This window comes from Colletotrichum costaricense, assembly GCF_030867565.1.
Source record: "Colletotrichum costaricense strain IMI 309622 chromosome Unknown Scaffold_3.1, whole genome shotgun sequence".
Lineage (NCBI taxonomy): Eukaryota > Fungi > Ascomycota > Sordariomycetes > Glomerellales > Glomerellaceae > Colletotrichum > Colletotrichum costaricense.
In genome coordinates this window covers 1,365,394-1,393,122 of record NW_026848232.1, presented here as the reverse complement: position 1 = coordinate 1,393,122, position 27,729 = coordinate 1,365,394, and the positions used below count along the sequence as shown (strand labels likewise).

The window sequence follows — 27,729 nt, the reverse complement described above, 5'->3', positions numbered from 1 at the left end:
CTATATAGCCGCTGCGATGTGAGCGTTGGGGCCATCGCAGGATGAACAAGCTACGGATAGGTGAAAGTGGCTGTTAGTGAGAGCCTGGTTCCGTTGGTTCCAATATCTATATATATGTCAGTGTCTTGTTATAGAGTCGAGTAGAGATGTCTAAACAAGGTATACCAATGAAGAAAAGGAAAATATACTCATCTTTTCACGTTTCATTTTGCATAATCATCAGGTAGTTATGACAAAGGTAGACGAGAGTACTGAGTGTATACCTTCAAATATCTCATATAGATTCCTAGTTTTGACGAGATGAGCCGCTCAAGTGATTGACTGATCAACTAAACTTCAAAGGAATCGTATAGTTCGCCAGCTGTCTGAAACAAAGTCCCTAGGAAAGGAAATGATCGCATGGAATCTTCCACAAGTGCTTCTGGATGACGAAGCTCGGTCGGTCCATAGAAAATGCGAAGCCGTGGTTTCATAGTCTGGTAAAATGGCTTACGACTTGCTTTTCTTCCGGCCGAAGAAGCACGTCAACCTCATTTCCGTGATCTAGGGAAGAGGACATGAAGTCATCTTCGATAGAAGACGGTGTAGGTCAATTCGTACTTGGATCCCGACCTGTTCCACAGGGTAAACGGCATTTGAATAATACTTCGATAGAAGAGCAACGAGACGTCGCAGATTTGTCAACAGAATCCATTATACAAAGACGCCATATCAAAGTAAGCCGTCCAATTGCAATGTGCAGAAACTTCTTCAATGATGAATGCTCATCTGAAATCCACATTCAGCGCCGTAGCAACAAGAATAGATCTGTTATTACGGTGCCTTAATTCAGCTGGCAGCTGAACAAGCTCTCAATAAAGCGGGAAGGAAGCTCTTGACGATTATGAGTACCAGTGAAAGCTTTTCTGCAGAGACAACCGACACGATCGAACGGTGCCTTGGCTGGCTCCTTGATCATGACCTGATTCTGGCAGGTTTATTTCGTTCGATAGCTGAGAGCAAGCAAGGTTCTCACATCTCTCGTACCTACAATTCATATTGTTTTGGGTAGATTCCCCGTTGTATATCTTCCACTGGTCACGAGACGGTGGATGAAGCACTCTCTTGAGGGAGCCAAGACGTGATATGGTGTCTATCTGTTACATTTGTCCGTCTGCAACTTCAATCTGCAATCTGCTTACTGAAAGTTGGCTTGAAATACGCACCGTAATGATCTGTCATTACATTTGCGAGAGTTTCTTGCTAGGTGCTCTGGAACTACCTTGTCTATACTCCGCCAATGTACTCTGTCATTCTGGTTTTCTGCTCGCTTGATCATCCTTGTCTCAACCTCAACGAAGGGTCATCCTCTTGTGTTGCGATATGAGGGCCGAAAAGAGGTCATTGGAAGGCATCAAGGGTCACGACAACGGGCCTTCCACTGACATATGAGTCTTACACTCCGCGGGGGAATCGCGGGCTATCCCCACAACTTCCCCCGTCAACATACATAACGTACACAGGCCAATACCGGATTCTTGAGCTTCGTATCGGCCGAAAGCCTTCCCACGCTGACGCGTACACCAACATCTAGAGACTCAAAAAAGACATGAAGGATGTTTACTAGTACGGAATAGACGGCTCGCGGAGACCGTCTCCCTTCTCTGAAGGGCATAGGCCCCAACGTCTGAGAATGTACGAACTCCAGTTGTGAGGATGACAGTAGAGGTGGTCTCATGGATCACCCGTTGAACAGTGCCGTTGAAATTCGAATGTGTCTTTCCGACTCGTCTTCGGTGATACTAAGATCGACTAACCTGCTTACTCGGAAGAGGGGAGGGTTTGCGTGCGTCAGAGGCCAACTTGAGCTGTGCTCTAAGGGAACGAGTAGCTACTCGCCCAAGACATCTGTAGTGCGGTTCTGTAGCGTAACGGTAGTCAATATGAATGTTAGAGGTCGTTTCTTCCCCATCCTGGGTCCGGGTATTTAACGTTGGATCTAATCTCCTCCTTACGATCTCTGCTGCCAAGAAGGTATGAGAGGAAGAAACGTATTCACCCTCAAGTCATCATAAGCTACTGCAGTGTGTACGTGAGAGAGAGCTTTGGGGCAAGTACTACCTAATTAATCGGTAGTCAACCAACGTGGTGAAAGCACCGCCTTGTGCCGCTACAACGTTGACACTGAAGAGAGACACTAAGAACATACTGCGGCAGATCTTGGATGGGAAGACGCTTAACATACCTAGTAGCAAGTCCAGCGAGCGTCAATGTCATTCTCGCCAGTACTGCACTATTCATCTAGTCTTGGTTTGACCGCTTCGAAAAGCCAGACCATTTCCACTTCATGCACTGCTCGAATCATGGTCAGCTGACCAAGTGCACCGCACAAGTTCGTTGCAGATAACGGCATCGAGCTCATGTCCGGCGCATATTTTGTGGAGACCACGGCCGCAAAAAGACGGCCAACAGATCCTACTTCGCCATGAGCTCCAATAGCTGTCCGACCTCCCTAGATACCGTGTGATCCGGTCGTCGAATGGAGTTACCGAATGAATGGTTCGCAAGTGACATGGCAGCATTGATAGTTGCCACACGAGGTGGCCACCCATTCGGGCGACAGAAAGACAAGCTGGAGCCGCGCTGAACCACTCGCCACGTGGCTTGGGGGAAGTCTGTCAGAATGAAACCCTGCTTGCATCTCACTTGGGGTTTTCAAGATTCAGCGACCCGAAGTTCTGGTTCGGAGGATGGTGGTACCGAGGGGGAGGCTACTTGAATGTGACAGACAGCTTCGGCGCCGACAAATGGTAGGCTTCGATGAGACGTACGTCGCTTATGAGCTGAGATGGCTTGTTTTCACCTTGATCCGTTCAAATTATGATTGAGAACGACTTTATGGGATAGAATTTGAGCTACAGACTGACATGGATACGAGAGAGAACAGAGAACTAATTACGCCAAGGTAGACCGTATAAGCGACGCAAGAAGTTGCTAGCCTCAAGCTGCAGCAATAGGCTCACGGAGAACACATAGTCTAGTCTATGGATGGGCCTGGCCAAGTTCCTGTGAAGTCGCTTGTTCAAGATGTCGACTGTGGCTTGCATGTTTTCAAAGATTGGGTGTACAAAACATCTTTCTTTGAGATATCCGCATAGAACATTGCATCACCAGTAGTTGTGACAGCTCCAGCTCCACGTGCCACACAGCTGACTTTTGGTTCTGCAGTCCGGGGGTGTCCCAGGAGGTTGGCAGATGTGTGTGTGTGTGGCTTGCTTTAGGCCAAAATTGCTTCCCGGGGTGGTGTGGACGATGCGTGCCAATCAGAGCCGGTTGCGCAAATGGCATTGTTTAGTTTCATTTGATCTTTTTTACGGCAAAATTGCGAACTGTTCGTTTAGACTTTCTATATTGATATGACCATGGGGTCTCTATATTATCTACGGAAGAAATACCCATGAGGATGGGAAAAATGAATTGTAGCCATATATCCTGATTATAGGTAGTCAACCTCATTCTTAGTCGTCAGAGGAATTACAATTGATCACAATAACAGCGAGGATAGGTTTGGACTTGTGGATAGTTCAGAGTTGACGGAAGGGAGGAGGTGCCTCGGAAATGCCGTCGCGGCGGCAGCCTTTGACCTGCGTGCCTACAAGTATGATGCTACGGGATACCCTGACCTTGCCAGGCAACTCGTGACGGATTGTTGGTGCAGCTGCAGCATCGGCCAGAAAAAGCTTGACTTTGGTCAGAGAGGAGAAGTTGAATATCGAGTGGCGCAGAGCGGGGAAGCAGGGAGAAACATCTGGGGAAGTGGCACTAAAACCCCGCACCTCAATTTCTCCGGCAAACTTGAACCGTTCGCAGCCCAGCGTGATCAAGACCAAGAAGCCATCCACATCCGTAGAAACTGCAGAATACCTTGTACCGTACTCGGGTCATCGGGATAATGCGCACGCGCGCCAATGAAACACGCATAAACGCCTTTCCCGACACCGAGCCGTCCCCTGTTTCTCCATTCTCTCTCCCCAACTCCCCACCCCCCGGCATCTATGGACCATGGGGAATCTCTCCTCTTCCCCCAAGTTTTTCCCAAGGTCCCAACGTCGTCATCGCGTCCGGTCCGGCAACCATACCCCGGACTTTGTGTCTTTTCTTCCTCATTGCTGTTGGAACGTCGATCCAACCCACCAATCCAAGAAGGAACTTTTGGCCCGTTGTCCTAGCCGGCCCTGTTCCTGAAAGCTACCCAAGCACCAAACGTAGCCAACCACGCGCCAATTGTACCCCGCTCGTCCCATTGGAGAGGGTATCATCGCCGCCATTCTCGACCTCGCCGTCGGCCCAGCCTCGCCCTGCCCTGCTGCTTGTCCGGAGCTGGCTCCCCTGCACCTCACCTCAATTCATGAGCAATTGGATTACCTAGCTAGCTACCTTACACGGATACGCCTACCTTGGGACTTGCTCCGCACGCTCATACCCCGGCTTCCTGCATCTCGGCTCGCCCAACGTTACTTGCCATTGACCGCGAAAGAAAAAGCTTTCTCACGCTACGACTAGCTAGCTAGTCAGTCATTAGCTCGGCCCAGCTTGTTTTGTTTGTCTTCTTCTTGCCGGGGCCAACCACCAAGCACCAGACACCAGACAAGCGAAAGGATTCCACCACCACATGTTCGTCTAGACGCTCCAGTAACATCATGCCGTCGCATCCAATCCGTTGATCGGCCCTTGCTACTGCTTCTTTCTGCCCTCGTCCTTCTCTTCTTCCCACGCGTCCGGGATACGGTGTACCTCTCCCCGACCCGTCATCCCCCTCACCCCAGAGTAGAGTGGAGCTGGTTCTCTGCACTCTGCGGCCCTGCTCTGCCATCCTCGAGCTGCATAACGTAGCTTCGTTGGTCCGATGATCAGAATCGTCCCATTCTTGCTGCCATGTGCAAGTCTCTCCGCTCCTCCCGCATGAGGGGAGGAGCACCATTGCCATTGGGATATAAGCTCCCGCTTCATCCCACCTTCCCCTCTCACAGGCTCTGCTGTCCGTCCTCCCGTCATCATCCTCTGTTCTGGTCCGCCGTCCTCTGTGCTTCAATCCTCTGTTACCTTGCCTGGCACACCTACACGATGCGCTCAACATTCCTCCCTGTCGCCGTCGGAGCTCTGCTCGCCCCGGCCACCTCCCTCGCCCAGTTCGTTGGCGGATCCGGTGGTAATACCACGGCTCCCTCCTCGCTGGGTCCTGACAAGGACGGCAAGTACTGGATCTCCAGCGAACACATCAAGGCCGCCTTCATTCCCTACGGTGCCTCCGTCTCCGACTTCATCATCAACGACAAGTACGGCATCCCCCGCGACATTGTCGCTGGCTGGGATAACGCCACCTACTACGAGACGGATCGCCAGCACCCCCATTTCGGCGGTGTCCCTGGTCGCTACGCGAACCGTATCAAGAACGGCACCTTTGAGATCGACGGTGAGAAATACCAGATCGACCTCAACGACAACAATGGCCTCGACACCCTCCACGGAGGCTCTGACGGATGGGACTGGCGCAACTTCACCATTGTCTCCCACACCAACAACAGCATCACCTTCTCCTTCACCGACCCTGACGGAAAGGAGGGTTTCCCTGGCGAAGTGGTGTCGCTCATCACCTACACCCTCAACGGCTGGAACTGGGACTTCAAGATGATCGCCGTCCCCACCACCAAGAAGACGCCCATCATGCTCAGCTCTCACACCTACTGGAACCTCGATGGCTTCTCCAACAACGAGACCAGCTTGGCTCTCAACCACACACTTCACATGCCCTACAATGGCCAGAGGGTGGGCGTTGACAACATTCTCATCCCCACCGGTGAGATTCTTGCCAACGAGAAGGGCTCCGTCAACGACTTCTGGAGCGCGCCCAAGCAGATTGGTGCCGACTTCTCCAAGCCCGAGCTCAAGAACAACTGCGGTTTCAACTGCACCGGCTATGGTAAGCATGGACCAATTCTTATCGCAGAGTGCACACATGAAAGCTAACCACACAAATATAGACAACTGCTGGATCGTCAACCGCAACGACCTGGGCCCCTACAACTGGCGCACCGAGGGCTACGTCGCCCGCATGCAGTCCGAGTGGTCCGGTATCCAGCTAGAGGTCTACACCGACCAGGACGCCTTCCAGATGTACAGCTGCAGTCAGCAGAACGGCTCCGTGGCCCTCAAGAAGAGCCAGGGTCTCTTTGACGACGCCAAGTTCCCCCGCATCATCCCCAAGTACGGCTGCGTCGTGCTCGAGGTCCAGGACTGGATCGACGGCATCAACAACCCCGCCTGGGGCCGCACCAAGAAGCAGATCTACGAGCCCGGCGGTGACCCGTACGTCCTCCAGGCCAGCTACCGCTTCAGCATCAACTCCACTTCCAGTTCGTAGGAGGACTGCGATTGAGTGATGTTTTGGGAGTATAGTGCTGGAAGGGGGGGAATGCGTGAAGAAAGCAGGATATTCTATTCACCTTCACATATTTAATGATACCATGAAGAGGGGATTTAGCATGAATGGCGGAACACCCGTCTGGATTAATGAACTTTATCGTAATCTACCTGATCGACCCGATGATTGTGTCTTATGTATGAACTGTTGCTGTAGCGAGGCCTCACCTCGACAACACCATGCTCCTACCCCCACTTCAAAGCCCATATACTACCCTTTCGTGCTGCCACCAAGCTGCCGCATCACCAACACCAGGCCCTTTAATACCACTCGTCACCCCCATACCCACCATCCAACTTTCCCTCCGCCTCCAACAGCCCCAACTTCTCCCTCACCCTCGCGACCATGGCCTTGCCGTACTCTGGTCCGGGAGGTGGCGCGGCTTTACTCCCGTCGTGCCTCAGCCACGGAACCTTTCTCGACGCAGCCGCAACCCCTTGTTCGACGACGGCGTTCTGAAGGGATTTTACGGCCTCTTCATCGAATGCGCCACCCAGGACGATGGCGCGGGGCGGGGAGGCGTAGTGTCCGCTGCCGATTGTGCTGGTGTCTGGGTGCTGCGGCGGTGGAGAAGACGTCAGGAGGGCTGGGATGATGAGGGCTCCTGAGGCCGGGGTGGTGATGAAGTGGATTACTATTTGGGGGACTGTGAGCCTCAATTCTTCAGGACTCTCTCATCAATTCGGTCTCATAACTCGATCTCTCACTCTTTTTTTCCTTCTTTTTGTCCAATTCCGGGGGTTGGAATGCGCTGTCTTGGGAGCTTACCTTCATATTCCGGCTTCAGGCCCTCGATGACGCCGCGACCAATCGCCTCTGTCTTACCGCATAGAATGATCGGTATCGGGCCGGATGAGTCCTTGTGATCACCTTCTGTTGCTTTGGACTTTTTGTCGAGCATCTCGCGCAACGAGGGCTGCTGACGCCGCTCTTCGTCTGATTGGTTTAGGGCGTCTTGTTTCGCCTTGTGAGACCACAGCTGCATAGTTGGGGGAAACAGAAGAAGGTGCACCTCTATACAATCGGGCAAAACGAATGGTGCGGATGTGTCTGGGACTTGGAGATTTGGTCTCAGATTCGAATGGAGAGGGGGGTAGCTTTCTTCAATACCTATAAGAGGTTTTGCTTTCTCGTGGTGGTGTGGTTTCTGTTGTCTCACGTCAGACTTTGGGGTAGGTACTTCGGTAGTTTGATCCTACCGCGTTGAGCCGTTCGGATCCGGATCCGGGGGCTAGTGAAAGCCGACGTCATTTTGCGAGTAGTGCCTTGAAGGACGGATATACGGACGGGGGAAAAGGTAGGCCAAGCGGGCTCTTTCGGGTATGATTATAATCCGTCACTTTGCAGGTAATGTGTAGCACATGAGATGACTTGGGTACGGCAAGTTTCATCTCTCAGTATGCTCTCGTTCATTGTAGTTTAATGGTTACTGAGCAGTGATGAATGCAGAGCACAATTTAAATGTGTTAAATAGGTATATTAGTTGTCTTGATATCGTGAAAAAGAGAGTGCACTAATTCGCTGGACGACTTTTGCTATAGGAGAAAGACCAGATCTACGACATAAAACCTGAAGCAGGTCCAATCCAACATTAATTCATTACGAAAGATGATTTCGAACCCAACCTTTAGTTGGCAAGCCCATTCTGCGCAAGGAAATCCTGGATCTTGCTAGTGACCTCGACGTGGGAGTAACTCTGTCATGATATGCGTTAGAAACTTTCTCGAAATCATTTCAGCTCTACAAGAGAAAAAACTTACAAATGCCAAGCCGTGGCCAGCATCGGGAACAACATAAGCCTCAAAAGAGCTCGCATTCTTGATCAGCGGTGCAACGCCGGCCGGAATCGAAGGTAGCTTAGGGTTGCCAGTTGCAAGACAATCACCACCGCAGAAAGGAACGTCGCGTTCTAGAAAGGTCCAATCGTTAGCTTGCATGGCTCTCCTTCCTATGTCAACTGGATAGGCTTCCGCATTTGCTCTCGAGACTTACCACCCGTGATGACAAGAACAGGCTTCTTGAACCCGCTCGTCGTGCCAGCCTCGCCGCCAATGGTGAGCAGCTCACCCACAGTCACCGGCTTGCCCGTCTTATACGCCGCCGTCAGGATGGCAGGGTCAAAGTTATCCGGCGCGAAGAAATTAATGTGCGCGCCGCCCTCGTACGCAGGCGCAAAGTAGCCATCAACGTAGTCGCTCAGCGCGGGAATCTGGTTCGCCTGGACGAAGGCCCCGCCCAGCAAGAAATCCGCGAGGAAGGTGGCGTTGGCGGAGAACCCCGTCAACACCAGACCGTCCGAGGCGTCCGGGTACATGGCGGACAGCGCGTACGAGTGGACGGAGCCGAAGGAGTGGCCGACGTGGACGTACTTGTCAAACGTGCAGGGAACACCCGGGACGGCGCCCGCGCGGAGCTTGTCAGTCAAGGCTTTGAGGGCGGCAAGCTCGAGGAAGCCCTGGATCTCGTTGACGGGTTCGCCGCGGGAGGACTGGGCGATGCCGAGGCGGTCCCAGGCGAAGGTGGAGTAGCCGTAGTCGTCGACGGCGGGGCCGACGTAGCTGTAGTTGTAGTTGTTGGCGGAGAAGTCCCAGTAGCTCCTGTCGAAGCCGATACCGTGGGTGAGGATCTGGAGGACGGAGCCCGGGCCGGAGTCTGGTTGGCAGTAGGTTGAGGCGAGGTGGTATGTGCCTCCGACTGTTGCGTACTAGATGATGGACATATCATGTTAACATCGTGTAGTGTCTTTTGGTGTGTACTATGAACTATGGATGGTGGGGGAGTCCTTACATCTGTGAGATGGGTTGCGGAGAAGTTGTTGCCCTGCTGTGCCAGGCCTAGCATGATATTTGTGACATCGATGTTTGTCTTTGGTGTTGAGACATTGAAGACGCCGTTCCGTGATGTGATTGACACTTCGACTGTGAGGTTCTGACACGACTTGGCCGCGGCAAGAGTCGCAAAAGCAACCGGGAGGGTTGCTGAAAGTAGCTTGACCATTTCGACGCTTAAGATGAACGTTGTGAGACTGTATAGACGGAGTGTAAGGGGGCGTCTTAGATTGAGTTGTCTTGGATCATGTCTAATAGCAAAGGGATGTGGACCAAGCCAGGCTGTTATACTTATACACTGGCAAACTGAAATGTCCTAATACCAACAATTTTCCCGGGTACAACTCCATCCGCAACGGGGGCTGCGATTGTACGAGTAGAAAATCCTCATTTGCTCTCGCCCGCATACCCATCCACCCAGCAATGTAGCTTCAACCATGACCAGCACCATTTCCATCCACCTGGCACCTGCAGCCCATGATGTCAGCAAAGTAATTGTAATTCACGCCGTCTTAGAACCTCACTAGCGGGCCGCAACTCGCATAAAAAAATGGTGGCGTTCAGAGCACACATAGCCGCCCAAGCAAAGCCAAGTTTGGCTAAGTAAGCCTACCTAGCGAAGCGAGTTCGCGCGAGATCCCCTCGATCTTTCCAGTCCTTCTTTGGAGCTTCCGGGGGTTAGCTCGATGTGCCGAGCTAAGGCAAGAAAGCAACAGATAGCGTGGCGTGGGTTGTGATGTGTAAGGTACCGTACCCTCTTTGGTGCTGTCTTCCTTTGCGATCCACCCAAAACGTTTGCTCTTCCACGACCGGAGTCACGGAGTTGATACATCCCATGGGCCGGAGCCCAGTCCGGCTCACCGCTAGGCCTCATGCACCGTTTCCGAAAGGGGCATTAGAGGCATCAGAGCAAGGTCCAAAAAGAGACCTGCATTCAAAAAAAGTCTTTGATTGCCCCCCAATCATATTTGCCGCCGATCTCAATTGAGTTGTTGGGCGGAGTTATTACACGCAGACACACACGGCAGAGAAGACTTGATGTGTGTGGAAGAGAGAGAGAAAAAGAGCCCCCAGTCCCAACTCGTTCTACGTCCGTCTTAGCGGCAGCCCCAACCGAACGCCATCGATGTCAAGACATTGCGATCCCCGCCCCATGTTTGCCGGTCCTGTCTCCACATGAGCTTACGGATAGGCCCAAAACATGCAAACAATGGGCAAGGGTGTGGATGAGAGAAGGTCCAAGGAGAAGAAGCTTATGCAGAAGCTTCAGTCATCCGTTTTCTCCCTCCTCACCGGTGGGCAATTTTTTTCTTCTCAAGCTGGGAGTATTTGTCAGTCATGTTGGAATCAAATAGGGTTATGTATGTCTGATGCCAACCATCCCACGTTGTTCGTCCACCGCCTTTGCCTCCCAGCCTCCCCCTCGCCATATCCATCTTCGGTCAAAGGCAAACGATGATAAGCGCCCGTGAATGGTGCTATGCAAGTAAGTGTAGGTAGGTATTTGGAAGACACATGGTGCCGAATTCTCCGCCACGACGCCACCACTGATTCGATTTAGCTTCTTGGAGCGGAAACGGCTACTAAGCATGGCACATACGGGGTTAGCAAGCAAGGCAGATTCGGAATCCCATCGAAATGGAATACCTATCTCACCTTCGGTAAGATGTGATAGCCCATCACCGTGACGTGACGACATCGAAGAAGGTGACGAGTCCAAGAGACACTTCCACTCACACACAATCACAATCTTTTGCACAGCTTTCACCGATTTGGAACGAATCGCTGGGACCTGGCTGATTCAGCGGACGGCTCGGTTGCAATCTCACGAGTGAGGTCGCCGCTTGCGTACACCTCGACGAATGAGAGTCCCATGTGCCATCCGAGAGAGCCCCGAGACATGCATTGCTCGCGTACCGTGATGGGCTTGCTGCCGGCGGTCGCTTACTCACGTTGTCCTCTCACTAACCATTTTTCGGGGAAGGCTAGTCTGTGAAAACCCTGATGTGTACTGGCAAACGATTTGTATTTGACGATTCTCAGTGAATCCCCCTGTTTGAGGACGAGACTCTGAGCAGATCTTTCTGACTACCCGTCTCCCAAGCGACTGAGGAAAAGAGTCCTTCCATCCTTTCTCCTGGATATGTAGGCTCGGTCGTCTGGCATCTTCGTGGCCTGACTGGTGTGGCCGCCCATTTTTAAACCCCCCTTAAAGATACTATGCAGACCGACCGCGATCCCATACCGATGCTGTCTGCGTAACGCCATGCTAATAATAAAAGTACAAAACTGATTTCGACTTCGACTTTTCGATTGGTTTTTCATCGCCCTTCCTCTATTTGGGCTCCGACGTATCCAGCTTATCGTAAGCCGCCTGCATGGCTCTCAGTTCGATTTCGTCACCCTCTAGGGCTGCCACCCAGTCTCGTACTTGGATGCCTTTGCCCTTTTCCTTATCCTCTCGCCAATTGCCAAGTCGTGCTCGGCCCTCAACGGTAAGCGCGTGGTTCGCCGGAGCAGGAGGACCCGAAGCGGCTGCGGCACCCGCCTTTCCGGGCGTGCCAAGTCTCGGCGTGCTGGCCCCACTGCCGCCTGTCATCCAAGAGTATGACTTGCCGCCTTTCTTTTTTCCGAAAAGCGATCCTGTCTTGGGCATTCCGACGAACATGCTACTCGTGATGTTTTGATTTGCATGGCTGCTAGCCTCTGCCTTCTTCACAGCATCAAGTTTCTTCTGTTCCTTCTTTGAGATGGCCTTCTCTGAGTCAGGTGCCGAACCGCCAGGAGTTCCAGGCGCAACGGATCCGGCACGTGATGGCGTCGATGCGACCTCTGCGGTTCCATCCTTTCGGGCGTTGCGCTTCCGTAGTCGTCTTTCCTCCCAGTCTCTCTCAGCCTTGCCTACTTCGCGGACTGTGTGACTCATGGTATTCGTAGCAGATATCTTCTGCACCTTGCTCGCCTGGCTGGAAGTAGCATCTTCAAGAGGGCCTGAATAAGAGTCAGTATGTTATATTGGCACGGAACACGTGTACACGAACGTTTCTGAGCGCTCGGACGAGGACTGGCGCCATTCTCAGTCGCACTCTGCTGAGTTCCATCCTCTGTTTGCGTCTCCGGCGCGCTTTTCAGTGGTGCAGCGGCCACTTGCCATTCCTCCGGGACTTCACCATGCGACGAAGTCTGCCGGTTTTTCGCAATTCGGTTGGAATCTTCCATGAGCGTTCTGAGACGCTGCTTAGTAGCCAGCGACAGCAGTGCTAGCTGATCGACCAAGAAAGCCTCCTGAGGTATCCAGGTTCCTGTTGTTGTCACCATGGTCGAGTCCGGTCCTTTCTTAGTGGTTACCGTCACAGTAGGCGCGGGAAACTCTTCAGGAAGACGCATACGCCCCATAGGCTGGTTGCTGTTCTTGGTCTCCAAGTTGAGTATCAGGCCTTGATCTCTGGCAAACTTCTCCGCTTTTCGGTAGACAACAGGGACTTGCAAGAAAGCGTTGTTCAACTCCATGGTCCTGGTCTGAGCCAGGCGCTTTGCGGATTCCTGCCATGCCTTCTCCGCCGCCTGTGCTACCAACTGGTTCTGGGTATCGGTGCCGGCTGGCTGAGCAGGCTGGTTCGCAGGACCCGCGCCGTAGAAGCTTCCCTTGTTGCCTTGGGGGTAGGGAGCGAAGCCGGTTCTTGATTCCGGAACATACAGTTCGGACAGGAACTGCTCTTCAGCTCGTAGATCGATGCCCGTGCCTGCCAGCGAATCCGTGACGTCGTATTCGTACTCTTTTTGTGGTCGATCAGGAGGTCTCGAAGGCGGACCCATCGCGCCGGGAGTCGAAGGCTGCTGCATGACGGGTGTGCTAGGTGAATTATTGTTGCCGAGAGCCAGAGTGGCTGAGGTGTATTGCGGCAGAGTGGGAGGCGCTGGTGGCTGCGGGGTTGACACTTGCGGTGGAGGAGTCGGAGCTGATGGAAGGGCAAGAGCTGGGGTGGTATTGCCGTTTGTATGTTGGTATGGTCCCGTGTAGGTCGGCGTCGCGGCTTGCTGCTGCTGAGCGTTTGGAAAGACGGGAGATGCAGCAGACGTCGTGGCGGTGGAAGGAGTAACCGGTGCGCCTGGGCTCGGTGCGTAGGGTGAAGTAGAATACGGCGATTCGGGTTGGGGAGTTGCGCCAGGGGAAAGTCGCGGTCTTTTATTAGGCGGAGGCGCAAAGCCGGCTTGCGTCGCAGCAGGAGATGATGTAGGTTGAGGAGGCGAGAATGCCCTCTGAGGCATCTGAGGCTGGGGTTGCGCCATCTTGACAGCTGTTGTTACAAGTAGTAGAGATAGGTTGCGATCGAATCGAGAGATTGGTCAGAAGCCGCTCGCTCTGGTGAAGCTCAGCAAGCCGGACAGCCTGAGCAATCCTCACGCGACTCTGCCCATCTGACGTGCCGGTCTAGTCGGCCAAAAGGACAAAACTTCCAGATCGCGTCGAGATCGCAGGACGTTGTTTCGGCGACAGCGTGACGTTCGGGCGTGCGTATTGCTCTGTCGTGTTGGTCGTCTGGTGATGATCGGAGCGACGGGTTACTGAGCAGATGGAAGCAGGAGCTGTCGCCAGAAAGAATTGAGGACCGCGTTCATTTAAAGTCACGTGATAGCGCAGCCTTGTCCCCGCCCAAGTGCTACATGGTCCAAGCGTTTAGGCTGGAGCTTGGTAGCGGACCAGACAGCTGCCGCCAACTTTTACGCGACCCTGTTGGCCCTGCGCGTTGCCCGCTGACCTCCTATCACTTGCAATTCAACTTCTCTGCTTCAGCCTGTGGCAGTATTGTCACCGCCTCACCGACAACCCATCTCGCGCCGACTCGTTTGCTACAGATGATCTAATCGGGAACTGACCGCCACCAATCGGTGCGATATTAACAAATACAGATTCATCGACTGTTTGCGACTTGCGGCACTTGCGACACTTGCAGCTATGGCGTCAAAGAGAAAGGCTTCGGCCATGGCCGCCACCGTTTCTGAGGAACCGGTCGACCCTGCCGACGAGCTGATGTTTCTCTGCCTTGGAGGTGGCAACGAAGTCGGCAGGTCATGTCACATTATCCAATACAAGGGCAAGACAGTGATGGTACGAGCACAATCTTCCTTCCTTGATTGAACAGGCAGGTACTAACTACCATTCCCATAGCTTGATGCTGGCCAGCACCCAGCATACGATGGCCTTGCAGCGCTGCCTTTCTTCGACGACTTCGATCTTAGTACGGTTGATGTACTTCTAATCAGCCAGTAAGCCCCCCTTCCCCCTCCCAAATGCTGTTGGATCGCAGGGCAAGGCGGTGAACGAACTTGGAAACCAATATCTGGGATCATACCTCTGGCTCAGGAATAGCGAGTGTCTTTCGGCGACTCTCGCACCTGATGGAGCCCATTGCTACGCCTTTTATGCTATTTCATTCTTGTACACAGAAACAATACAAAGACCTCATTCTTCCCACCTGCCTTGCCTTGTCGTCCTCGCCATTGTGATAGCTCTTGGCGTTGTCGCCCTAGAGTATTTGGTGTTGGTTGTATGACACTTTGGTGTTGAACATGCTAATAAGTGGCAGTTTCCACGTAGATCATGCGGCTTCATTGCCATACGTCTTATCAAAGACTAACTTCAGAGGCCGGGTCTTCATGACCCATCCAACAAAGGCCATCTATAAGTGGCTCATTCAAGACAGTGTCCGTGTTGGAAATACCTCGTCCAACCCGACGTCACAACCAGTCTACACGGAAGCAGACCATCTTAACACTTTCCCTCAAATCGAGGCCATTGATTACCACACCACACACACCATTTCGTCCATCCGCATTACGCCCTATCCTGCTGGCCATGTCCTCGGAGCTGCCATGTTCCTCATCGAGATTGCGGGTCTCAAAATCTTCTTTACCGGAGACTACTCACGAGAGCAAGATAGACATTTGGTCTCAGCAGAAGTTCCCAAGGGCGTCAAGATCGATGTCCTGATCACGGAGTCGACCTATGGCATTGCCTCCCACGTACCCCGCCTGGAGCGCGAGCAGGCCTTGATGAAGTCCATTACCAGCATCCTTAATCGCGGAGGCAGGGTCCTGATGCCAGTCTTTGCCCTCGGCAGAGCCCAGGAGCTTCTGCTCATCCTGGATGAGTACTGGGGCAAGCATGCAGACTTCCAACGGTTCCCAATCTACTACGCCAGCAATCTCGCCAGAAAGTGTATGGTTGTTTATCAGACCTACGTCGGCGCCATGAACGACAACATCAAGCGCCTCTTCCGCGAGCGCATGGCCGAGGCCGAAGCATCCGGTGACGGATCCGGCAAGGGCGGGCCCTGGGACTTCAAGTACATCCGCTCCCTCAAAAACCTCGACCGCTTCGACGACGTCGGAGGCTGTGTCATGCTGGCCAGTCCTGGTATGCTTCAGAATGGTGTGAGTAGAGAACTTCTCGAGAGGTGGGCCCCCAACGACAAGAACGGCGTTATCATCACCGGTTACAGCGTCGAGGGCACCATGGCCAAGCAAATCATGCAGGAGCCCGACCAGATCCAGGCCGTCATGAGCCGGACGACAGCTGGTGCCCGACGCGGGCCCGGCGGGGAGAGCGAAAAGGTCTTCATCCCCCGTCGGTGCAGCGTTGCCGAGTACTCCTTTGCAGCTCATGTTGATGGCACGGAGAACCGTGAGTTCATCGAGGAAGTCGCAGCCCCAGTGGTAGTAAGTGAACCCCTTTCTCCCTTACTCCCCATCACAAACTTCCGGGGAAGGAATCAAGCAGACTGACACCTTCCAAAGATTCTCGTCCACGGCGAGCAGCATAACATGATGCGCCTCAAATCCAAGCTCCTCTCCCTCAACGCAAGCAAGACGGCAAAAGTTAAGGTCTTTAGTCCCAAAAACTGCGAAGAGCTCCGCATCCCCTTCAAGCAGGACAAGACGGCCAAAGTTGTCGGCAAGCTCGCCACCATCCCTCCCCCGACATCCCTCTCCGACCCCACCTCCCTGCCGCAACAGCTCGTCACCGGCGTCCTCGTCCAAAACGACTTTAAGCTCTCCCTCATGGCGCCCGAGGACCTGCGCGAGTACGCCGGCCTCAACACCACCACAATCACCTGCAAGCAGCGCCTACGCCTCACGGCTGCCGGCGTTGACCTTGTACGCTGGGGTCTCGAAGGCGTTTTTGGCAGCGTCGAGGAGCTTCCCGAGATGCGCAAGGGTCACCCGGCTCACGACAAGGCCGTTGACGGTGCTGCAGTCGCCAACGGAAACGGCGCCGAGAAAAGCGAAGGCGATGATGTTGACCAGGAGATGGGCGAGGAGGCGGCCGACGAGGAAGTCGCCCGCCTCGTGGCCGCGTACCTGGTCATGGGCTGCGTCGCCGTGCGGTACCGCAGCGACGGAGAGGTCGAGCTCGAGTGGGAGGGCAACATGCTCAACGACGGTATTGCCGACGCCGTCATGGCGTGTCTGTTCTCCATCGAGAGCAGTCCCGCAGCAGTAAAACGTACGCCCCTCCCCCCCTTTTCTACTTGATAATTATGGATTTTCACGTCTGCAGAAGTTTCTCTTACAGTTCGCTAACCACTCACTCATACGTACTCAGGCTCCGCGGCTTCCCACAGCCACGACCACGACCACGCCCCCAAACCCCTCCCCAAAAACCCCCACGCAAACGTCCCAGCGACAGAACGCCTCGAGCGCTTCCTCATGTTCCTCGAAGCCCAGTTCGGCGCCGACAACGTCAACCCAGTCGCCGAACCCCGTCTCCCGCCGCAGCCCGAGGACGAAGCAGCAGCGGTTACAACAAAGGCAATCAAGTCCGACGACGCCAGCGACGCGTCCATGGACGTGTCCGAGGACGACGCGGAGGCGGAGCAGGAGAAGAAGCTGGAGGCGCGGCGCCGCGCAGAGATTGAGCGCCTCATAAAGCTCGGCATCCCTGTGCCGGGCATTCGTATCAAGGTCGACAAGATGGAGGCTGTCGTCTGGTTGGAGGATCTGGAGGTGGACTGCAGTCACAAGGCTTTTGCCGACCGTGTGAGACGTGTCTGCGAGCACGCTGCCGAGGTCACGGCCCCGCTTTGGGGTTAAGAGTTACTACGAGGTTTTTTCCCATGTTGGATGCAGGGTGTTCATTTCACGGCGTTTTACACGCTATCATGTAGTATAACCACCACACTCACGACAATCACGCGGGCAGCCTAGCACGTTTAAATACTTAATGCTCTAGTGCATTGAGCTATGTTACAGAGGGACTAAGGTTACAATGAAAAACAAAATGCAGTAAATCACACTCTTGGAAAACCTCCAGCTGAAGTTTCTTAACCGAGGTACTCCTTCAGCTCTTCAGACTCTTCTAACGTCGTAGTGAAAGAGAACGGCTGGAAGGCCCAACCAGCAAACTCTGCGAACTTGGAGAAGGACTCGACCCAAGCCAAACGAAGGGAGTGCAACATGGCACTTGTACCTTCCATCATGACCAAAATGGCAATGGCTGAGTGTGCTGTTAGTAGATGTTAAGAAGAGAGGGGAGTATCGCAACTTACTCAGGAAGAACCACATGTAGAAGACCACGACGATAGCGATAGAACCAAAGATGCCAGAGAAACCAAGAGCAGGTCCAAGGGTCATGGACCAAAGGACGGAACTGAGTTGTTGATGGGCAAGTGACAAGGCCCAGAGACGAAGGTACGAGGCTGTGTGGGAAACGCAGTTCAAGCAGAATTCTGTAGTCATCGTTAGTTTTATTTTCATGTTAGGTGTTGGCTTTCGTATTCCTGACCGATGGTGTGAATAATCTGGTGAATCATCACTTCGCTGAACTCAAATTCCTCGTGCTCGCCATCACCGTGCAGGTCCTGCGTGATCATAGCAACGCCCTCGCCATCAGACTCGAAGCTGGGGCGGCCGTTGAGTCCGTGATCCTCGTCATCGTCGCCGTCGAGGGCACTAACGCGAGAGCTCTCTCCAATGCCCCTATAACCCTTGGCGCGAGCGTGGTTGTGCTCCCAGCGAAGCCAGAAAGGCTTCAGGAACAACAGAATCGGGACTTGGATGACGGCCAATAGCAGGAGGAAGACCTGGACAGTGGCCTGTCCGGGGTAGAGCTGCGCGCCTTCCTCGAGCTTACCGGGCTGCAAGAACATGTAGATCAACATGTTCAACAGTCCAGGAGGGTTGCGGGGGTTCTGAGGGTCGCTCCAGTTGACGGACCACTTGTAGAGAATACACATGACGAGGTAGCCAAAGATGGACTGGAAAAAGATCATGCCAGGGACGAAGTTACCCCAGATATCCACCGGCTTCTTGAAGTGCTTGGCGTTGACGTAGGCGAAGATGAGGGAGTAGGTCATGTGGGCCCAACCCAGAACGATACTCATCTTCATCTTGTAACTGTTGCTGAAGAGAAGGTCGTTGTCTGTCTCATGCCATCTCCAGTCCAGACCGAAGGGGTAGCGGTAACCGTGGTCATTGAGCTTACCAGTCAGAGTCTGAGGAGGCTTGTAGTCGTCGGGAACATCCCACTTCCAGGCACTGTCGAACAGCGTCAAAGACTTGGAGAAGACATCGTTGTAGATAAGACCGGTGAAGAGGGAGAAAAGACCCATAACCAAGGCGATGTATCTTCCGTAGTAGAGCATAGCGAACAACTCGAAAGTGACCTTCTTGAGAGGCTTTTCCCAGTAGATCATGGCGAGGGCGGCAGAAACCATGATGACGGCGTGCCCAAAGTCACCGAACATGACAGCGAAGAGGAAGGGGAAGGTAACGATAACAGGCAGTGCCGGGTTGACCTCCTGGTAAGTGGGAGTACCGTAAGCGTTGACAATAGTTTGGAACGCCTCAGTAAACTTGTTCGTCTTGATGTACGTAGGCGGAGTCTTGTTGGTGCGGATTTCGTTGATGATGGAAGGCACCGAGAGTCCAGCTTGATTCGTAACGTTTTGCAACGTAGAACGAATCAGCGGCAGGTCGTTCGTCGGGCACCAACCCTCGGCAATGAGAGTCCTGCGAGCACGATCGTACGAGAAGTTGTTAAGCGTGTTGTAAACGGCTTTCTCCTTGGTGACCAAGACCATCCAAGCTGACAATGCCTGAGAGATCTGGGTGAGCTCAGCGTTCAGGGTTTGCTGGGTGTTGCGGAGAACGTTCTGAACATCGTTAAGGCGAGCGTTGACCTCGTGGATCTGGTCACGACGAAGGTCGCTGTTCTCGTCCACGTTGTACACCTCAGCACCCATGGACTCGGAGATCTTGCGAATCTTGGCCAGGATCTCCTTGCCGTGGGCGAAGATGACGAACACGTTCTTGTTGATCTCCTCGTTGTTGGTGGGGTCGACGAGCGGCTCGGGGATCTCAGACTGGTTCATGTACAAGTTTCCGCGCAGCGTTCTCCAGAGAATGCGTTCGAAGGAGGCAACACGGTCCCTATTGATAACACCGGCCACGAAGCCAATGTTCATGCCAGAGAAGGACCGCTCGACCTCAGGGGCCGAGTTGTGCTGCTCGACATCCTGGAGGAGAGGAGCGTCATCGTTATCGGTGGAGGCGCGAATTTCCTCGACGCTGCCGTGGGCTCTGTCAAAGAAGCCGCCAGCCTCGCGGAGAACCCAGCGCCACTCGGTGAGCTCGACTTCTCGCTTCTTCAAGGTCTCGTAGCTGTCGTTAAGCTGGAAGACGCGTTGCTCGAGGCTCTGGCTTCGCTCGGCGAGTTCGTCAATCTCGGAGGTCGATGGGTTGGCAAGTCTTTCGGCATCGACGTCGAACTTTCTGAGAGGAATTCCTGCCTTCTCCATCTGGGCGTAGAAGTAGCCTGCCTCGATGTTAGTCTATCCCAACCTGAGGGTTCGTGATGCGCGGTTGGGGGGATGATGACGTACGCAGCTGGCGTTCGACATTATCGAGTCTTCGAATCTCCTGAGTAAAGGTGCGCTGGAAAGCACTGACATCGCCATTGAGCTAAATAGATTACGGTCGGTTAGCTTCGATATTCATGTCGACCTCGATAGTTTCCAGGAAGGGGGGTTGGCGACGTACATCACGGAACTGGAGAAGACCAAGCTCTCCAAGGGCTGTGACAACCTCGCGACCGATTTCATTCGAAATGTACAGCTGCACCATACTCATGTTCGCCGAGCGAAACATGGTATCCTGTGCCGGCGCCATCTTGATGTATGGCGGGAGCTCCGAACCGTTCGATGGGGGTTGTTGATCAAGCTTGTCGATGCAGGTACTAAACACAGAGCTGCCAAGTTGATGTCGTTGCCTCCCGGACGAATGCACGATGGGGCTGAGCACGGTCCTCGGCTGGTGGTTAATCCGGAAAATGGGTCTGTCTGTCAACCTCGTAGTGTGGCGCGACCTGAAAGTGGGCTGTGGCGGTGCACCTTCCCAGCAGATATTTTTTTGCGAAATATCCACAACAGACGCTTCAACTTTCCCTCCTCTTCATTCACATCAAGCTCAAAGTACGAGATACAGCAAGCGATACCTGCAATTACAGGTTGTTTCCCCTTGGGAACTCGCTCTGCCACTCGAATGCTGCAGATGGCAACATCTTATGGGATTCAGAGTTGCTATTGCCAGTAGCTTTGTTTCATGAGCTCCAATTAGCTACTACCAGACTAACCAACAGCTCTGTCTTTTGCAAGACAAGGAGATCAATCCTACGTGACGATGGCGCTTTCGAAGCTTTGTTGGCCGTCCGCAAGGACTCAAATGGTCACCAAAGTCAATATGACGCCTAGAGCAAACCCCAAATGCCCTGCCAAGGGTTATTCTTGATCGTGTTACAAAGTCTTAGCCTTGCAATTAAGAACTTTGCGTCAAATTTAGACGAGATACATTCTATGAAAATTTCCTTCCTTTACAATATGCCTAAGCACGCGGCCATGACCCTGGAACTGGCTATAGCGTCTGCATTGCTTGCTAAGAGTGCCGCAACTTTCCTCTGCCTGCTTGATTGCGTCGTCTCTAGTCTTTTTGTTCCCCTGTTAAATTTCGAGATGATGCCTGTGACAAAAGCAAAGGCTTTCAGCGTCACAATGTTGGAACCACTCCTTATGAGCCAGAGACATTTACTTTATTTGATATGTGCTTGCCTAAGGTCCTCGCCACGGCGGCACAGTCGCCTAGCCGCATTACAACTCCTTCTTCTCCGTCTCAGACGAACCAGCCGCGGTCTTGGGCGCCGCCGTCTTACCTGACGCCGCAGGAACCTTAACCGGCTGTCCCTTGCTCTGTTTCGTCGCAAACACGAGTCCCACAACCGAGACAATGAGCTCGGTGAGGAGCGTGACCATGCCCGAACACGCCAGCTGCCACGAAGCGATGCTGACGCTGCCAATCGGGGCCTTGGGGAACGAGAGGATCCATTCGGCGTAGTAAGGGAACCAGCCGTACGGCAGCCAGAACATGGGCTCCTTGGAGAACCAGAAGGGGAGGCCGTATTGAGGGACCTTGGTGAGGGCCCATCTGAAGCCAGTGAGGTAGGTATCGAACTTTGATCTCGATGCTTCCTGGGTTTGCTCTGCGTGTTGGCAAAGTGTACACGTTAGCCATCACGATCTCTATAGCCCGGCATGAAAGCCACATCGTAGCCTTGTGTAACATACTGCTCTTCTCTAGCTGCTCCAGCTGCTTGTCGTGCGTCCGACGGAGCTTGGCCCACTTGGCGAACTCATCCTGACTGCTAGTCGCATTCAGCTCCTTTCGCGTCTTGAGAAAGTCGGCTTGCAGCTTTCGATGCTGCGCGGCTGCCTTGGCGGTCGAGATGGGGAGGTAGTTGAGAGTTGTCCAGAGCTGCTAGGCTGTTAGCAAACGCGGCGATCTTTCCGTGACCGGCAGGGCGCGAAGTCAAAGGGAGGTGAAAGGCAGACTGACCAGATTGTTGATGGCTGCAGCTCCGACGGTGTTGACCAGGTGGGAGAACACCTCCAGCACGAGGATGATGACGAGTAGGGAGGGCATGGTAGACACCCTTTGGTAGATCACAGACTCGCAAGCGGTGGTTCCGGTATCTATCGGCACATGTCTGTGATGTGCGAGGCTGAACGGTTGTCGATAGGTAGGTGTGTGACAGGGCTCGAGGGTGCCCTTGGGTGGGCGGGAAAACGTGGTCCTATGTCATTGCCCCGCGAATTGCATCTTTAGCGGGGACCTTAGCCACTGTAAGCCACTGGCCGCCTCGTCCAACAGCAAGAACCAATCACCTTCAACTCCCGCGTTTACATTCCATCGGAGCAAGATTTGAACGGCCTCAACGTCTTGACCTACCTACCTAGGTGGCTCTGGGTCCATTCCTGTGGTTCGGCTTGCTACTCAAGAGCTGCCGTTAAAGCGCCAAATCACTTTTGTCGAGCGTGCTTTAGTGAGGCTCACAGACATGCTCAAGGCCAAGACGGTCCCGTTCAACAACCCTTCAATACAGCAATGTCGAGAGCTCTGAACAAGCACATCATAGCTGCCCTACAACAAGGCGACCACGAGAAAATCTTTAACGACATCTCTGGGCTTTTTGCGCAGCCGCAAGATGATAATCTCCTCGAGATCGAGATTCTAGGCCAGGGCCATCCAATGGGTCCAGACGAGATCTTTCTACGAGACGAGAACGCAGTTGCGATTCCCAAGCTGCGCATGGTCCAAGCCTTTCTCTTCGCCAGACAAATCCTTCAGAAGCACAAAGCCAATGATTCTTCTGCGGTGGGACGAGAGCAGCTGATAGCTGCAACAAGCGTCCTACTTCTGATGGACCCTGAGCACCTCACAGCCGCCAACACCAGAAAGCGTCTTCTTTCCGATGTGATTTCCGCGGGTGACACCGTGAAGGTGAATCTAGCACGGGAGAAGTGGTTCGTGGATAGTCTACTCACCAGCCGACTGCATCGACACACAAAGTCACCAACGTTGTGGAACCATCGACGCTGGCTGTCGGAGCGGTACCATGATGCCGGGCTTCCCGTCGTGGTTCAACAGGATGTCGAGACGGTTGTCATGATGGCTGGAGAACGACATCCTCGTAACTATTATGCATGGACTCATGCCCGGTGGTTGACAAAGACGTTTCTGGCCGTTTCCGAGCTCGACGTGCTTGTGTCCCTGATTCAGAGTGTTAAGAAGTGGTCCTTCAGACACCATTCAGATATTTCTGGCTGGTCCTTCCTCGCGCATTTGGTTGATAGGCTAGGGAAGGACGACATAGGGACAGTTTCGTTGGTCTATAATGAGACTTTGGGTTTGGCGGAATCTCTCCGGTGGTGCAATGAGTCAGTCTGGTGGTTTCTACGCACCATAGCATCTCGGCCAATATTGGGACAAATCGATAGAGATAGGTTTGTGAGTGTTCAAGAGCGGCTGGCAGCAACCAGCACCGACGACTCTCTCGAAGCCGCAGTACTGAGGATGGCACGGACATGGTGGGATATGTACGGTCAAATGGCTAGACAGTCTGTATAGAAGACAAGTAAAAGTGATGTTGGTGAAATAGAGGAGGAGGAGAACCGACGAAACCCCGGTACCAGTGCTGATTACACAAGTACAATTTTAGACTTCCGGAAGAAGCATACATCATGCTCATTTCTCGGATTCAATGAGCTTCCAGGGTGAGCCTTGAACATTTCTCTCATAACGGTTCTTGACGTTTGTTGCTTTATTTTATGGGTAAGAAAAAATGGCGGCATTGCGCTTAGCGTAGAGCATAGAGCACCGCAGATGAACTACTGAGAAGAATCATGCCTGGTTTCTTCGTACTCGGAAATAATTGCACTCATTAACGTTACCTTAATTGGCAATCCTCCAAGGGATCAACAAGATCAAAAAGCTCCGGCCTTCCAAGTTACGAATCATATTAGTGCAATGCATCTTGTAATTGGGAGCATTCTTGGAGCAACGAATCGTCCAACAGCCGAAAGCCACGCTGATCTGATCGAGACTTGGTGATTCGCGGCTGAAACCCTTCGCGGCCGCGACCCCTGTCCATCACATCCACATTCGGAAGCCCCTGTCCGCCTGCCACATCCGCATTAGCAGCTCATTGAAGAAGATCAGGACGACGGCTGAGATGGCGACGACTAATTCGCTGTGAATTATTGACAGGGACGCCTCTTACATATGCAACATCATCGGATACAGAACGTGGACTTCACCATCGATCGTGATGATGCACATGGTCTTAAACAATGATTAAAAGATCAATTGCAAACAGTATTAGCAAACGTATGTACGATTTGGCGCCCGCGCACCATGTTGGCTTGTTATTACCTGTTGCGAACCGGCTGTGCTGATGCTCGTGCAGCGCTGCAGTCGGGTCAAGAAGCCGCCAGCCGAAGGCCTCACTACGGGAGAAGACTGAGTATTGACGCGCCTGTTGATTGAATTCCATGCTGTTGTGGAAGGGGCTCTAGGCGCTGTAGGCGGTAGAGTCTGTAATTGTCTTCTTTTGTTCCCGAGGACTGTCAGTCGACTTAAAGGGTAGAAGCTCTGACCAGCAACGACAGGGCCGGGTAATTAGTTTGAGTGTAAAGCTCAGGTGGCTCGAGGCAAATTGGACCCTGGAGTAGCCCAGGGTCCTTGACGGCGATGATTTCCACCGTGAATTGAGCATTTGCCGCATGCATCTCTTCTTTGATCTCATCCGGTCCAGTTGGTTGATCATTTACTGGACCACGGTTGGATGTTGGTCCAGACTCTAGGAGCTCTCAAAAGCTGCTGGGGGTCCTAGAGGTAAGGGCCAAAACGGCTAGAGAGGCTCCGGGTTGAAAATGAGTGTTGGAAGACGCCCGTAGAATGACCGAGGTAGCCAGTCGTGCCATTCTACACAGGAGGCGAACACAGAGCAGCGAGCTAGCAGCACTGGAGATACGTAAGATTGCGGTGCACTGCAACTTGGGAGCTCCATCCAACATGGGCTTCGAGCGTGGCCCATCTCAGTTCGAGTACGGACTATGGAACATGTCCACGGTCCTGAGCATGGAAGATCGGATATCCAAATGACATGAGGAGCATGAGCCAGCCCCAGCGCCCGTCAGTCCGTTTGATGGTTTGATTGACGTGGATGCGCGGTCGAGCAAGTACCGTGCTCGAGTCCGGCGACAGACGCACGTTCCCGGCCGAAGAAATGGTCTCGACACAGCGCTGGTAGTCGCATGCAGTCGTCATGGAGCTTTTGACAAAAGAAACGAGAGCTGTGGCTTGGTTGGTTGACCAACTTCCAAGTCCATGGACAAGAAGTGGGCGAGAAGCGGGCGAGATTCGGGAGAACGTCGACAGTGAGACAAGAAGCAAAGATGCCGTGTCGGATGGTGGTGGTGATTGGTAGACAGGTGGATGGGTGACGGGCCAATGTCCATCACATTTGGACTCATTGAATTGGTCCCAAAAGGGCCGGTAGCCACCTTTGGTGCAAGGGAACAGCCTGGAGAGAAGCTGGAGAAGATGGCCCGAAGCAGCAGCGAGGCGACATTGGAAGTGGAGATGGTTGAGGTGCCCCTTGTTTTCGAGGCGCCAATGCCGCTAAGGCAGGTTAAGCGTCTTTTCTTCGGTGGCTGCGGCTAGCAATTGCCTGTTGGACTTTCGTATCCCACCACACACGGTAACGGTCGACGGCCGAGGCCACCGTGACGAGCGAAAGCCATTTTACCACGAGGTAGTGGCTTGCTGAGGTGGAGATGGGACGCGATGCCAAATGCAAACGGCGAAGCGATTGAGTTGGCGGTAGTGTTGTTCCGCCTGGTGTTGACTTGAGACCGATCCAGACGGCGAGTCGAGATATAAGGCGAAGGAATTTAAGACAGAAGACAATGACGCCGCGAGGCCTCGAATACTGGAAGAATCAAGAACAACAGCCGCATGCGTCGGCAGACGCCAGAGAAGTCATGGACGTGGGTGGGATTCCGGCAAGATAAGGGACCGACCAAGCCAAGGCACTTGGCATGGGCACATGGGCTGGCGGTCCCTAGGAGCAACAATCAACAAGCAGCCTGGCAAAGAAGCTCTGATTGACAGCAGCGCCCCTGAGACTGGAGACTGAAGACTGGAGACTGAGAAGCGCAGACCCGAAAGAGAAAAGAATCGACAGCTGGGGGTCGAGGACGCGTGAAGCAGGGGGCCAATCAATGTCGCATGTTGACCTGAATGGACGGTCGAATTGGCCAATGGATTGCCCATCGTTCATCCCATGAGCGCACAAGGAAGAGACTTTGTTTCTCGGTTGATGTTAAGACTCAATAGAGAAAGGCAATAAGGTGTCGCGGTGTGTTTCCCTCGTTTCTCGGCTCTTTCCTTTTCGTTTTGCTACGTATTTCCTGCCACTTTTCTCTCTGGGAAACAGCGAGCTGCATGACGCCACGGACCATGTGGTCTCCACACAAAGCATGACCCAATCGCCCAATGGAAGGTAGGTACGGAGGAAGGATAGGTACAAGCGTAAGGTTCCCAGGTACTTGCAAGTCAGGGGTGGCCTCGACCGTGGCATGGCTTCCCTTGGTAAGACATGAATAGAAAGAAAGAAAGAGGAAGGAGCAAGAGAGAAATTGGCAGGCCGCGGCTGACAGGAAAGACGGAACGACGCGGCAGAAAGAATTCAAGTCCCGAAAATGGAAGATGGAGGTGCGCGAGAAACGACGCAGCCCAGAACATATGCCAGAAACAACTGACAAGTTTGACCCAATGGCAATCCAAAGGCAATGAACAACCAACCGATGGCAACCACAGTCCACAATCAAGCCAGAAACGCCGTCCCCCTCCCCCCCCCCCTGTGCAATTGCATGCATGTGTGCAGATCTGACTAGCTGCTGTCCATCCCAACTACCTCGAGTCTAGAGCCATCCACTTGGGGTCATTGATGGTTGAGCCACCAGTCCAGCACAGGAAGCCGTCGTCCGCCAGCTCCAAAGTATTCCCCCGGCCGTTTTACTCTCTCAAGGTACTCTGCACCCTCATAATCAATACTACCTACGGAGTAGCTATCTACAACGTGAAGCTCCTTTCAATGACAAGCCATGTCTGACCTTCTTCTGTAGCGTCCTCCAGAACTCCAGTTGCTGTGAGGTACCCGTACTCCGTACCCCTGCCAGCCCGCCTATTCGCCCATCACCATCCATGGCGGTTTACCCTGCACCTGCACTTCCACACTTCCCAATTGCGACCCTGGACCAGCCCATCGTCGCTATAAGCCTTAGCTCGCCTGGGCCTGGCAACTCAGCCGGGGCTCCTCGCTCTCCGATTCGCAAATCTCCATATCTACTCCCCACGATCCCCTCCTCGCCTCCTTCTCTCTCCTCTTCACCTCACATCATCACTTTACGTGACCTCACCGACCTCCACCCTCCTCCTCTTCCTCCTCCCCCGGGGTGCATCTCATCCTTTTTCAAGAGTTGCTTTCCCCTTGCTCGCCTTTTCGTTTTTGTCTTAGGTCACAGATATAGACAGACAGCAGAACCT

At 53.3% G+C, this 27,729-nt stretch overlaps 10 protein-coding genes across 10 annotated transcripts; 5 read left to right on the top strand and 5 right to left on the bottom strand.

The window, feature by feature from the left end:
• Window positions 1-3,931: 3,931 nt before the first annotated feature.
• Window positions 3,932-4,408, top strand: CCOS01_03270 (uncharacterized protein; the record flags this gene model as incomplete). Its single annotated transcript, XM_060451456.1, has 1 exon — window positions 3,932-4,408. One exon carries the CDS (start codon window positions 3,932-3,934, stop codon window positions 4,406-4,408), a length of 477 nt encoding a protein of 158 aa, XP_060317721.1.
• A 695-nt stretch (window positions 4,409-5,103) lies between these two features.
• CCOS01_03269 (aldose 1-epimerase) lies at window positions 5,104-6,400 on the top strand (the record flags this gene model as incomplete). Its single annotated transcript, XM_060451455.1, has 2 exons — window positions 5,104-5,959; window positions 6,021-6,400. 2 exons carry the CDS (start codon window positions 5,104-5,106, stop codon window positions 6,398-6,400), a joined length of 1,236 nt encoding a protein of 411 aa, XP_060317720.1.
• Window positions 6,401-6,720: 320 nt separating this feature from the next.
• Window positions 6,721-7,445, bottom strand: CCOS01_03268 (uncharacterized protein; the record flags this gene model as incomplete). The annotated part of the gene is made up of 2 exons (XM_060451454.1): window positions 6,721-7,094; window positions 7,229-7,445. 2 exons carry the CDS (start codon window positions 7,443-7,445, stop codon window positions 6,721-6,723), a joined length of 591 nt encoding a protein of 196 aa, XP_060317719.1.
• A 642-nt stretch (window positions 7,446-8,087) lies between these two features.
• Window positions 8,088-9,457, bottom strand: CCOS01_03267 (uncharacterized protein; the record flags this gene model as incomplete). Its single annotated transcript, XM_060451453.1, has 4 exons — window positions 8,088-8,156; window positions 8,221-8,369; window positions 8,453-9,164; window positions 9,248-9,457. The coding sequence occupies 4 exons, from the start codon at window positions 9,455-9,457 to the stop codon at window positions 8,088-8,090; spliced, it is 1,140 nt and encodes a 379-aa protein (XP_060317718.1).
• A 2,166-nt stretch (window positions 9,458-11,623) lies between these two features.
• On the bottom strand, window positions 11,624-13,578 carry CCOS01_03266 (uncharacterized protein; the record flags this gene model as incomplete). The annotated part of the gene is made up of 2 exons (XM_060451452.1): window positions 11,624-12,279; window positions 12,330-13,578. 2 exons carry the CDS (start codon window positions 13,576-13,578, stop codon window positions 11,624-11,626), a joined length of 1,905 nt encoding a protein of 634 aa, XP_060317717.1.
• A 667-nt stretch (window positions 13,579-14,245) lies between these two features.
• CCOS01_03265 (metallo-beta-lactamase superfamily protein) lies at window positions 14,246-17,382 on the top strand (the record flags this gene model as incomplete). Its single annotated transcript, XM_060451451.1, has 6 exons — window positions 14,246-14,398; window positions 14,459-14,539; window positions 14,598-14,821; window positions 14,877-16,008; window positions 16,087-16,795; window positions 16,895-17,382. 6 exons carry the CDS (start codon window positions 14,246-14,248, stop codon window positions 17,380-17,382), a joined length of 2,787 nt encoding a protein of 928 aa, XP_060317716.1.
• Window positions 17,383-17,612: 230 nt separating this feature from the next.
• Window positions 17,613-20,457, bottom strand: CCOS01_03264 (uncharacterized protein; the record flags this gene model as incomplete). Its single annotated transcript, XM_060451450.1, has 5 exons — window positions 17,613-17,785; window positions 17,838-18,017; window positions 18,074-20,104; window positions 20,172-20,250; window positions 20,329-20,457. The coding sequence occupies 5 exons, from the start codon at window positions 20,455-20,457 to the stop codon at window positions 17,613-17,615; spliced, it is 2,592 nt and encodes an 863-aa protein (XP_060317715.1).
• A 974-nt stretch (window positions 20,458-21,431) lies between these two features.
• On the bottom strand, window positions 21,432-22,260 carry CCOS01_03263 (CHD5 domain-containing protein; the record flags this gene model as incomplete). Its single annotated transcript, XM_060451449.1, has 3 exons — window positions 21,432-21,820; window positions 21,906-22,092; window positions 22,174-22,260. The coding sequence occupies 3 exons, from the start codon at window positions 22,258-22,260 to the stop codon at window positions 21,432-21,434; spliced, it is 663 nt and encodes a 220-aa protein (XP_060317714.1).
• A 462-nt stretch (window positions 22,261-22,722) lies between these two features.
• Window positions 22,723-23,745, top strand: CCOS01_03262 (uncharacterized protein; the record flags this gene model as incomplete). Its single annotated transcript, XM_060451448.1, has 1 exon — window positions 22,723-23,745. The coding sequence occupies one exon, from the start codon at window positions 22,723-22,725 to the stop codon at window positions 23,743-23,745; it is 1,023 nt and encodes a 340-aa protein (XP_060317713.1).
• Window positions 23,746-25,074: 1,329 nt separating this feature from the next.
• Window positions 25,075-25,281, top strand: CCOS01_03261 (uncharacterized protein; the record flags this gene model as incomplete). The annotated part of the gene is made up of 1 exon (XM_060451447.1): window positions 25,075-25,281. The coding sequence occupies one exon, from the start codon at window positions 25,075-25,077 to the stop codon at window positions 25,279-25,281; it is 207 nt and encodes a 68-aa protein (XP_060317712.1).
• Window positions 25,282-27,729: the final 2,448 nt, after the last annotated feature.